Source organism: Malurus melanocephalus, unplaced genomic scaffold (genome assembly GCF_030028575.1).
Source record: "Malurus melanocephalus ecotype Western Australia unplaced genomic scaffold, MMel_1.1 scaffold_61, whole genome shotgun sequence".
Lineage (NCBI taxonomy): Eukaryota > Metazoa > Chordata > Aves > Passeriformes > Maluridae > Malurus > Malurus melanocephalus.
Genome location: NW_026623293.1, coordinates 719,398 through 731,812, shown reverse-complemented (window position 1 = coordinate 731,812; position 12,415 = coordinate 719,398). Strand labels below are relative to the sequence as shown.

The 12,415-nt window shown below is 36.2% G+C and overlaps 1 protein-coding gene across 1 annotated transcript in view; it reads left to right on the top strand.

The window, feature by feature from the left end:
• The window catches only part of PCCA (propionyl-CoA carboxylase subunit alpha), a gene marked incomplete at its 5' end in the record, with an annotated part of 272,842 nt that overhangs the window by 85,349 nt on the left and 175,078 nt on the right, over positions 1 to 12,415 (top strand). Inside the window, 2 exons of the mRNA XM_057366229.1 lie at positions 3,450 to 3,528; positions 10,285 to 10,387. Of these exons, the coding sequence (XP_057222212.1) occupies positions 3,450 to 3,528; positions 10,285 to 10,387 (182 nt within the window). The remainder of the gene's footprint in view (positions 1 to 3,449; positions 3,529 to 10,284; positions 10,388 to 12,415) is intronic.

Genomic DNA, 12,415 nt, shown 5'->3' with positions numbered 1-12,415 from the left:
AAAAGGTGTTTTATTTGTCATGTCTCATTGACATGAGTTTAGTTAGTSCTAGCTTTTAATAATGGACATTGAAAATAATCTGGTATTACCACATGCGATATTGCTCAAACTGATACTGCTCAATGTGTTCTGTGGTCTACTACCTGCAACTTTGTAAAAATGGTTAAATGACATCTAAAATCATGGTGGCAAAGGGAGGGAGCTAACAGCTGTGGGAGATCAGAAGTTTGTTTACTCCTTTTACCATTCAGATTCTCAGAATAGTAACTGTCCGGGAAACAAAACGGTCTTAACTTAATAGTAGCTATTTAACAGCAAAAATAGATGGCAGTGAGCTTCCACTGACAGCTGTTTACATTCCTGCCTCCTAAGATCTTTAAACCCATCCTTAAGAGGCATCACAAGAGTGTAAAACTGTAAAACAAGAGTAGGTTTTAATATCACATACAATTTTAATTTCACATAAATTGGCATCTAATTTCAGGGAATGATTTAAAACCTAATACCTGCCCAAAAATGTGTCTGCTGTTGTTGTGGGTACTTATAAAAGGTGTGGGAAATAATTTGCATGCCTTTTTCTTCCCACATGTAATCCAACCAGTCCATGTGAACATACTTCAGCTATTTGGTTTGCTGCTGAATAGGACAAAAGTGGAGAGTGTTGAGTAATACTGTTCTGATCCCAGTATCCTATACCCAATATGTATGCAAAACTTAGTTTTGCTAAGCCTTCCTTTCCATCTTTGGTTTTGGATAAAGAGCTTCTCTTAAGCTAAGTTCAGTGCCCCCAAGAGCAAGGAGTGTATAGCCTGATATTTGAGCAAGCTCAAGTACCCTTATTTTCAGGGCACTGGCTAATTTACATGCTAATCTGTAAGAGGTCTATTGCAATTTTTCCTTGTCAGCCTAAAAAGATGTATGTATTTTTTCAAAGCAGGCCTTACTTAATTTTTTTAAAACTTACTTTATTTTTAATTATGTAGTGGCTCTTGGGAGTCTTTAACTGCCTTGCCTACAAGCGTGCTTGACATATAATCACTGTACATAAAAAGTGGGAAGGAGGGGAATCAAAGTGATTCTGCTCTTGGTGAATGATACTAGTAATCCATGTATACTCTCTGATAATTTAACCATGTGAGTTGTGATATATGAATTATATTTTGTAGCATATAAAGACTTGCMAAGGCTCACTTTCAACACGCCTATTTTGCTTTTGAAATTGAAGAACGGTAAATTAGAAGTAGACTCTGCTTRCAAAGTTGAAATCAGCAAACCATTGAAGAGATATGTTAGACTGAAATTGTTAGCATAATTGATGATGGTTTTTTCAAGTACATGTAACACTGAATAAGATAGATTAGGTGATGGCAAATRCACCAAGGCAATTTCCATAATAAGGCTTAAAACAATGCTTATTTCAAAATTTAGTCTTGCAGCRTTTTGGACAGAGTCTCCAGATGGTGATAGTATTGCTGGAGGYTTATGTTGGCTAGTGTTACCCAGTGAAATCTCACGTCTTGTGTGAAAGGTTATACAAGATATGCTTTTTGCTTTGTTTCAAGATATCCAGTGACTTGTGTAGGAGCCTGGCAGCTGCCTGGGATCTGGAAATACAGCTACAGCATCAATAAAATGCACTTGTGTAGATATTGCAGATACTGCATTTCATGAAAGTTGGTTGAACTTCACTGTTGCTGCATGCAATCCAGAGTTACTTTGCCTTTACCCTTTAATCTTTGGGGGTGTAGAGCCTGGATTAAACTCATTGCTACTCTGTGATTTATGTCATACCCCTCTATGGCAGCATCAGGTATTTTGTAGGAAAGTGTGAGAGATTCTAGAAAGGTTATTTGCATGGCTCTATTTGGTTTTAATCTTATATGTTGTAACAAGAGACTACTTTTGACTCCAAGGCATGAAGATTTATAGTCTTTTGGTAATCCATGCCTACAGGAGCTTGGTTTGTGCTCTACATGTGCTTAACTATTACCTCTCTACAGCTTTCAGCCACATGARTGCTTTACAGCCTGGGGTTTCATGGTCTAATAATGTGTTAAGTTGGAAACTTTTTTTTTTCTGTTTCTTTCTTAATTTAATGTTTTCTTGTGCCGTTGCTGCTTTCCGGCCTTCCAATCAACACTACTGTTTCTTATGCTTGTCTCGTGCCATTTTCTTGGTATCCGTTTCAGACTTGTTAAGAAAAAAAAAAGGTTTTCCAGGTCTTGCTGGTTTTAATTATCTTCTCCTGAACMTTCTTTCAGTTAGATCACTCTGAGGAGGAGGTGGGCATATTRGATTGCTGTCACTTGACAGAGCAAGTGTAGATCTACATTCCAGAAAGAAACTGTAAATATAATAACACATATGATAGTAGACTAGACCACTTCTAGGAACCATATTCAAATGTTTCTTTCTGTCCCAGATCAAAGCCTTTTGTACAATCTATCTTCAATTCACAAGGACTGATAGAGTCTTCTTTCCAGATGGTATCAGCTGGTCTGATATTTGCCTTAATGTTGTGATTTTTATTAAACATACTGGAGACCAAAGGCATGAAGAATTTTCTGCTATCCTAGAAATGTCAGAAGCATTTTAATCAGATCCTTGGTTTTTAKTTTTCTGTATGTTCATGTAGAGAAAGGCGAAGTTCTCTGGTATGAAGGAATAGTTTCATGAAGTTGAATTAAAAGATTGTATTAAAAGATAAAAAATCATTACTAAATCTGCATTTGAACTGTATACTGTGTTACTGTAATTTTCTGGCTTTCTATATTTAATTTTCTAGAAAAGGAAGGTCCTGCCTCATGTCCATATTACAGTATCTTGTTCTAGGAGTAAAATATTGCCAGTTRTGTACAATGCTGTCAGATTTTTAGTGCTCGCTTTTTCTTACTACTTGTCAGTTTGGGGAGAATACTTTTTTTATTGTAAAAGAAAAGTAATCTGTTTTCTGATACTATTACATAATAACTAAGCAGCACAGTTCTTGAGCTGCTTTGTTATTTAAAATGTACTGCAATWGAAGTGTTGTTAAGATATATATTTGTTTACTCAATCTTTAGACTTAATTTATGAAGATCTAATTTTTGCTATTAATTTTAAAGTTTATTTAAGCAGCAACAAAGCAGAAAAATTATTCCTAAAGAAATGTGAGTTTAAAAAGGTCAAATGCCTTATTCATAAATCACTTCATTATTTGGGAATAATTAATTCAGTGTTTTTTTGGTATAAATGAATTGGAGAAGACAGCCTTTCTTGGCTGTAGAAATTACTGCATTGACAGCTAAGTTTTGAAAAGAAAAATTTCTCCTCTGTTCTCCCTCCAAACAAAGTGTTTTAATAAACGAAGTTATTGTCTACCGACTTTATTGGACATGTGGTCAGTTGTCATGTTCCTCTGACCAACTGAACAAAGTTTGAACTTCTGTCTAATTGTTCCCCGCTGTTAGGCTACCCTGTCATGATCAAGGCCTCAGCAGGTGGTGGTGGGAAAGGCATGAGAATCGCTTGGGATGATGAAGAGACCAGGTGAGATGCTGTCCAAAAGCTTGCCTTGATGAATGCTGCAGTAACTGAAGTCCCATTAAGCCATTGTGAGCTGACAGTTGAGCAGATATGAAACGTTAGACAGAGAAATTGGATATTATTTGGTTTTCTGCCTTTAGCATATTGAGCCATATACTTTTGAAATTTGTGTGTGCTTATATCTGATTAATTCTTGCATAAACCTTGCAAAACAGTGTCCATTCATTTGAGTAAAAAAACAGCACTTGAAACTGTTTGTCCAATATTAGACTGTAAATTGAGAATKTAAACAACATTTTGCAATATGCCTTTCTGAATGCTGATTTATTAATTCTCTGTATTAGTTAGAATATTTATTGAYCCTGATTCACAAACATTAATGCATGCTATTAGTTCTGTTAAAGTTGATGAGACTGATAATTCATATGTGGAAACACATATGRTGTTATCAGAATGTGCTCTAATAAGTTGCATTCTTCTGTGTTTAAAGTATTTGTATCAGCAAACTATTGTACTTTTGTCTGTATTGAAACAACGTGTTTCAACACACAGATGTTTTCATGTCTCTTATTGGTGAATCCTGAATATTTCATAATGCTTTTTGTTGACTCAGAATTTTACAATCCATTCTCTGCTGATATTCTGGCAGCGAGGAGCCTGATTTCAACTCCATGTGCTACTGAACTTACAGAAAAATGTATTTTCTGATTTTTCAAAGACTTGAAATGAAAAGCCTRTTTGATCCAGAATACCCTGAATGTTTTCCTTTCTGCACAGAGAGAGCAGCATGTGTGCTGGAGTCAACTCCAACTGCAATTTTAATTAGTTTAATTTAGTCACCTGCAAAACTTCCCTGTCATTTTTCTGGCCCCTGTTAAATATTTGTCTGTCAAAACCTAAAGACTGGATGAAAGAACAATGAATGTCTAGCAGTTAAATTTTAGATTTAAAGAAAATATGGTRGGTTTATTTGTACCTTGCTCTGTCTAGTTCATTTGTATTCAAATCTAAATAGGAAAATAAGGTTTTGTGCATTAGAATGAAGATCTAGAAAAAGCTGCTTTCTGAAAAGGACGTTTTGTTCCTACCGCTTTAGAATCCAAAATTACTGCCTTGATCTTGTTCAGGCAGCACTKTCATCTGTGGGACTTGAAAAGAAGGCATTAATTTCTTGTTTTGTTCAGAAAGAAACAAAGAAGCTTGGTTAAAGTTAACTGTTTTAAAATAAAAGTGGATCTAAAATCATGATTGCCARCTCATTTTGGAGAAAAGCTGTGGTTATGGTTTGCAAAGTCAACTGGTAGAGCTGGTTGGTACCAGTAGAAGCTAGCTAGGGTGATTCTTTTATGTAGATTTGCATATCACTAAATTAATTTAGTGATATTAATTTGGCTCAGTCCTATTCAAGGATAATTTGAGTTGCTTGCCTTGTTTATGGAAAGCCTTTGATTGATAGAATATCCTGAATTGGATGGGACCCACAAGGATCATTGAGTCCAATTCTATTCTGAAATACCATTTAGCTCCTYGTTATTTGGAATGGAGTCCTTATAATAGTTCTCTTGTGTAGTTATGCAAGCCTTATCTTTGTAGCATAATATTAAACKAGTATCTAAAACACCCAGAGAGGCACAGATCCACAGTATTTATTGAACTTAAAACAAGGAGAAATCCTTATTTAACATTTGTGAATAAAGAAAATTAAGTTGACAAGATACTTGTTGCAGGAAGATGAAAGCGAGTTTTATGAGAATTTGAAAACAGATTTACTTTGCATTTAAATATGAAATAAAAATATGTCTTTAAGAGTACCTGTGATGTTGTGAAAGATTTGTTGTAYGTCCATTAGTTGTGCTATGGATGTAATATTTTTCCTTTTTATGTATCAAGAGAACGCCTGACTTGAGTGCTTTGAAGGTGCCTAAACTTGTTACTGATAAAACAACATATCTGATACATTTAATATTACATAAAAGTTGTTAATCTTGTATATAATTTTGCTGCATTCAAATCCATGTAATACTAAAGATGAACGAATTCTCAGCTGTGGGCAGACTCTGGAAAGCCAAATCTGAATAGCCTTTTGCATTTCAGTGTTCATAACTGCAAGGTGAGTGTAAAGAATGGTTGGTAAAATTTTGATCTATAAACTTGTTTTGGCTTTGTCTAATGGGATTAGTTTAAAATACTGTTTGAAAACAAATGTCTTTATATAGAATCATATAATACCCTGATKTGGAAGGGATCCACAAAGATCATGGTATTCAGTTCCTGGGCTTGCACAGGAYCATCCCCAGGAGTCACACCATGTACCTCAGAGCATTGTCTGAACACCTACTGAACTCTGTCCGGCTGGTGCTGTGACTGCTTCCCTGGGGAGCCCAAACACTCTGTTGGTGAAGAACCTTTTCCTTGTTTGAAATATACTTTGGGGTTTTCAGGATAGTTAAAAACCTTTCTTGTTTCAACTGGCTGTGTGTACAATAAGGCAATGCATGTGTGGWGTGACATGGAAATAGCCACTGGAAATATAAAGGACTGATCTCAGGAATTAGTTGCTACTATTSTAGAGTTATTCACTGTGGTAACTTACTGCTGCTTCATCTTTCATGTCCCTTAAATATATCAAGTGATGGCAATTGTTWTAAATCCTCTAATTATTATATTATTCCAGCTATAGCTAAGATTTCTGCTAATTTTCACTTAATATTTCTAGTAGAAATACTAGTTTTGTCAATGTTATAATTTTTTCCTATTTTTAAATAGGCCCTTGCATATGACTGTGGAAGGCCTACCCATCTCTGGGTAGGGCTGCTGCTGTGTTTTTTCAGATCTGAGATTCTCTCAAATCTCACTTTTATTGCCTTTTTCCAAATTTTTATCAAGTCCTACAGTGGAATTTTGTGTACAGTTCAAGCCGCTGACCCACACCTGAAATTAAAATATTGTATATTTACTCTAATGTAATCCCTAGCTAGTTGTCTTGGTTTGGAGAAGTATAATATAGCATGCCTTTTCTTCACTTAAGAGATACTTGTTTAAAATTATATTGAAAATGAAGGGCAGATTTCTGAAAAGCAGTTTACTTTAAGTTCAAGTTGGTAGATTCTTTGCAGCCTGAGAGTTCTCCTGTGGTCTCTATCTAAAAATACTTCTAAGTTAGTAAGATTGATCACCCCAGCTCTGGTCTTGTATAGGAAGAGCCTCTGTGTTTGTATCCCAGCGAGCCTGATCTGATATAGGCAACATGAAGTTCATGATGAAGTACAGCAAAACATAGCTAGGGTATGTGTCTGAATATTTGCACATCATCTGTGTCATTCCTTCTTTGTGCAGAARCTGAAGGCTTCATGGCTTCAAATGGTGGGCTGGCAGCTCTGAAAAACAAATAAATTCAGGACTCTGTCATTTCCAAAGAACAGATTGACATTTTCTGGCAGAGTTTGTGGTGGATCTCTGCACGTAAAGGCACTGACTGGCTTGTAGGTTTGGTGTCAGATGTCATCATGCAGGAGCTAGCAGCCTGTGTTTTAAACTCTGTGGATTTGCAAATAGAAGTTCGTTTCTTTAGCTTCTAGCTTCAACTGCAGACATGCTACCTTCCAAGTTGGAAATTTATATTAAATTATTTAACAGTTACCTTTGAAAAATGTGGAGCTTTGTGATAGTAGTTCCCCCCCTATTGTCTCACCTTCTGTAACGTTTCCTAGATATTGAAGTCTTGCATGCTTAGAGGGTATCTCTTTTGAAAGCTTTCACTAAGGCAGCTTCCAGCAACAGATTTAGAGTTATGAATGATTTTGTCTTTTAACCTACAATAATAGGAAAATGTAAATTGTCCAATTTCTGAAATTTCTTGGTGTTTATGCCAGTTTTGTGAATGTAAGTCAAACATCTGCTCTCAAATTCCAACAAGTCCTTATAATTTCTCTTCTGTGGTCCTGTGGTACCATGCTGTGTTTGCTTCTGCTGTTCCACAGTTGTTGCTTTTCACTGGGATGGTACAGCAGGACATGTGGGAGAATGAGTAAACGTGCTTTTGTACTCTGAAATAATTTTCTGCAGTTTCCCACCTTTCTTTAGAAACATTGAAATGGTACTTTTTCCCCCTTATACTGTAATTTTCCAATGGCTCTGAARAAATGAGCAGTGGAACTGAAACAAGTTAAAGTGGAATAGTAAGTAGCAAATCATTCTGAATCTTCCSTCTCCTAAAGCAAAGGAAATAAGTGTGCAATATAAGAGGACAGTGCTTTAAAAACTCAGCAGCATTACCTATTACAAGCCTGTGCATTGAGTTTTATTATCTTCCCAAAGCATTTCATTTGGSCTTTCAAACTACTGTCCAAAAATGGGAATGTATGGGCTTGATATCTTTGGTATGTGCTGTTCTGGTGAGGGCAAGGAATCTACTGAATGAGTGAAGAACAGTGTTTCCTAAAATCCTTTTTTTTWAAAAAAGAAAAACCTATATTCACATGCCATCTACATGTGTAAACATACATGAAATGCTGTGGGTAGATTATTTAAAAAAAAAATGGAGTTAAGCTGAAACAGTGGATATTGGTTTTCTATGTAAAATCAACATTTGAATATCTACTGGCTACTTAACTTTCAAGTCAGGATTTTAGAGGGCTTTACTGTACTAATAGTTATCAAACATCTACTTTTGCACTACATGGCCCTTCTAATGCTGGCCTCGACAAGAAAAAGCTGCTCTTTTACTATTTTCTGATACTGAAAACTGAAATTTTGCATAATGAGTACGGTCTTTTGTTAGTGTCTGACAGTCTCCAAAGTAAGTTGTTTTAATTAAAGTAGCACTGCTGATCTCTGAGCTGGAGGTAGAAAGTTGGCATGGCTGTCTCACTTCAGACAGCCACAGGAAGGTTTGTGGCAACATCAGTAATGCTTCTGTACAACTTCAGTGTGAGTAAATGTACTGTAGGGAGAGAAGGGAACCTTAGAGAGATCCTGTTTTGCCCTTTTGTAATTGTGCATGTTTGAAGGGATCTAGGGACAGCATCTTGTCCAGCTTCATCCTCTGAACAGCATCAGCACTGTTTAAAGGTGGTTGGTTAGAGCTTCATCTGGTTGGGTCTTGCGTTGAGATTACACAGCCTCCCTAAACAGCCTGCTCTGCTTCTGCATTCTTTCCAGTAATTTTTTTTCCCACATCCAGTTGGAAGTCATTTTTATCACTGGATAAATGCAACTGTGAGATAAAACAAGGTCAGAATATCTGAGAAAGTAATTTCTGTAATTGAAGAAGATTTACAGATGTATGGATGAGATCATTAGGCATCTTTTTTTTTTTCAACAAGTATTGCAGTTTAGTTTTCTAATTAACACATACTTCAGTGAAAGAAAAAGTCAATTGTGAATAATTGTGCATAAAACTGTGTGACACAAAAATGTTTACAAAACAAAGCAGCCTTTGATGTACGAGTTAAAATAGCTGTAAATCTGTTTAAGTCAGAAACACTGTGTATGGCTGTTTGTTACAGCTATTTGCTTTTTTTGACAGATCAGGTAGTGCACAAAATCACTAATTCTGATGTCCATTTTTTTCTCTTTATTCAAAATATATATTGAAGCTCAATATGAATTTAGGAAAGTTGTAGATTGAGTAKAATCTCTCAAAATTGCAACATGTATTATCTCACGATGTTGAAAGAAGGTGWACATATACTTTTAAATTTACACATTTCTCTACTGTAAATTTACCTGTCTTGTGATTCTGTTGTCTGGGTTTTGTTTATGGAATTCGACTGCATCCAAGAGGTGGAAAGCATGAAAACTTCGACTCAGTTTTGTGTAGTTCTTATTCCAGGCACAAATGTCAGGCACTGTGTTTCAGTAGTCARTCACACAGAAATTTGACCAAGCTTTCCATATGTATTGGCATGAATGGTACTAATACGCCATTTACAGAGCCTGTAGAAAATTTCAGTGAAACCTTTGGGTCCTTGCGTTATGTTCTGTCTCACCTTGAGAATGCTGTTTCTGGAATTGTTTGTCAGAGGTTATGACCCAAGGAATATTCTTTCTGATATTTAAAGAAAAAAAAAGTTAATAAATAAAGTAWCATGCAATCTTTGTTTAATTTCATATGTAAAGGAGGAAACAGAGGGAAGCATACAGAATATTTGGTATMACATTCACTTATGCCTTAAGGCAAGGAAAAACTGCTAGTAAAGCTGGTGTGGACTCTGAAGTCAAGTGTTGCATCTTTAGGTTGTGTTCAGTGGTGGAATTTGCCGTGCCTGCAACATTACATTTGCAGTTCCTTAATGCAGAACTAACCAACCTCTGCTATTCTTGAGTATTAAGAGGGCTGTGTGCTGTAAGTAATGGTGACCTTCGCCTTCGCTTCTGTATAACAAGTACTTTGTATTTATCAGGTCTTAAAATTCTACTACCTTATTACTTTTGCAGAAGAAAATGCCACCAAAGAAAATGAATATAATTAATTGTCATGAATGTTCAGGCTTTTTAAATACACTGAAATTTTCTTTGCTTTAAGAATGGTTTAGTTTGGTTGGTGCTTGTTTTTATTATTATTTTTTTGTTGTTTTTCTCTTCATAAGAGAAGCACAAAAAAGGGGCTCTCATTACAGAATCAAAAGCAAATGGTGTAAATTGGTTTTTGGATCTGTGTGTGGATTAGTGAAGATTGACTGTTTACTGAAATAAGTATTCCTTGTATTCTGCAGGACTTTTTAAATACAGATACTCTTTTTGTTTTCATTATTTAAGGGAAGGTTTTAGGTTTTCGTCTCAAGAAGCTGCTTCAAGTTTTGGTGATGATCGCTTACTGATAGAAAAGTTCATTGATAACCCTCGTCACATAGAAATCCAGGTTTGTACTATTATTGCTATTGCTACTATTAATTATTCTTCTATTAATTATTTCATAAGACTTGAACTCGTAAATTAATCAAAGTTCAAAATGTTTTAAACACTTCACTAAAAAAGAACTAGAGTCTTGTGTTTTCCGGTGTCTTGGGTCATTGCTCAAGCTACATGGCTATCATGTACACTACAGCCTTCCTGTTTTTATTCTCTAGCCTTTCTTTAGCAGGAAGACTGTGAGCTGTGCTCAGTTTGTTGGAGGAGAAAAAAAAATGTTACAGGCATCTGTCTCGAGGGCTGGAGATTTGAACACTGGATCCTGTTGGAGTGCTGGAGTGCAGCAGAGGATGTTGGAGTTCAAGAACTGCCATACTTAACAATTTCTTGTAAGGTCTAGCTGGTTTTGTCATTATTTTGGATTCTGTTCTGAAGTATCCTTCTTGGGAACTCAAGAGGATTTGTGTCCCAGTTTGGGCAGTTTGTGGTTCAAAATCAGGTGTGTTTTTAGCTTCTGCCTTACTATCATTTACGTATTTATTAGTTACTACCATCTATTGAATTTAATATTAAGTCAGATCTGCCAATGCAGAGCAATAGTTGTTCCTTTTAGGCACTCAGTAACCGATTTATGATTTCAAAATTTGTGTTGTTTGATAATATGTAGATAACTGAATTTTGTTTATCAATAGCCTTGAGGTATTTCCTGACAAGAAATCTCTATGGARCATACTCATTTCATCAACAGAAATTTCACTGTTTACACAGAAATTTAATTTCTTTTTTGTCCAGAATCTAAACCCTTTTTTTATTGTGGCATGTGGTTGTTGTTTTTTTTTTTTAAGAGTGAGATCCTGAAGTAGCGCAATAATTGAGTGAAACAACAGTAAATTTGATAGCATGGAATGATTTCTAATAGATAATTATTTAGCATTTTTTACTCTGCCAGATGTGTGTCCATAGCCTGATGCTTCCTGTGAGGCTAACTTGCATATCATAGAATCCTGRAATRGTTTGGGCTRGRRGGGACCTTRAAAGGCCATCTAGTCCAACTCCCTGCAATGAGCAGGGACATCTTCAACTAGATCAGGCTGCTAAGAGCCCTGTCCAGCTTGATCTTGAATGGTTTCAGGGGTGGGGCATCTGCCACCTCTCTGGGTAACCYSTTCCAGYGTTTCACCACTCATAATGAAAGATTCTCCTTTATATCTAGTGTAAATCTATGATCTTATAGTTTAAAGCCATTACCCCTTGCCCTGTTGCTATAGCCCCTGCCAAAGTGTTTGTTTGTTTCCATCTCTCTTATTTAGCTCCCCTYGGCGTACTGAAAAGCTGCTGCAATCAGTTCTCSCCAGAGCCTTCTTTTCTCCAGGCTGAACAACCCCAACTCTCTCAGCCTTTCCTCACAGGAGAGGTGTTCCTTGATCAAAGAATCCCTCTTATCATTTTTGTGGCCCTACCATGTCTTTCCTGTACTGAGGACTCCAGAGCTGGGTATGATGCTCCAGGAGCAGTGCAGTCTCAGCAGAGAGGAATAGAAGGGGAGAAGTGAAGATGGAAGAGTGAAAGGAAGAAACAGTCTGTAAACAGTGAGACAGTRAAATGAGGAAACAATGTAAAAACAAAATTTAAACCTCACCTTATTCTCTTTCACAGGATTATGGAAAGGTGTGTAGTGAACTCTGTTTCATCATTGATCACAGGGCTCAAAGGAGGGTCAGATTGCTAGAACATCTTTCTGTATTCTCTTGCTATGGCTAATACCTTTTGGCTACCTATGACCAGATCAGTGCACCTTAGACTCATTTGTTTCAGTGCTTGCAGATTTAGAAGCTTCAGCAGATTCCTACTGATTCTTCAATGGCAAAAGTTTGATGAGATTGGTCTCTCCATACTTCCTTCTGTGCATTGGGGGCAGATTTTATATTGGCTTGATTCCTTTGGATTTAAAAAAAGGTTACCCCAAAAAATTAAGTAGTATGGTATTTGAGAACTTTTGAGTAATTTCAACAAAATGACTTTGCTATTAATAATTTAT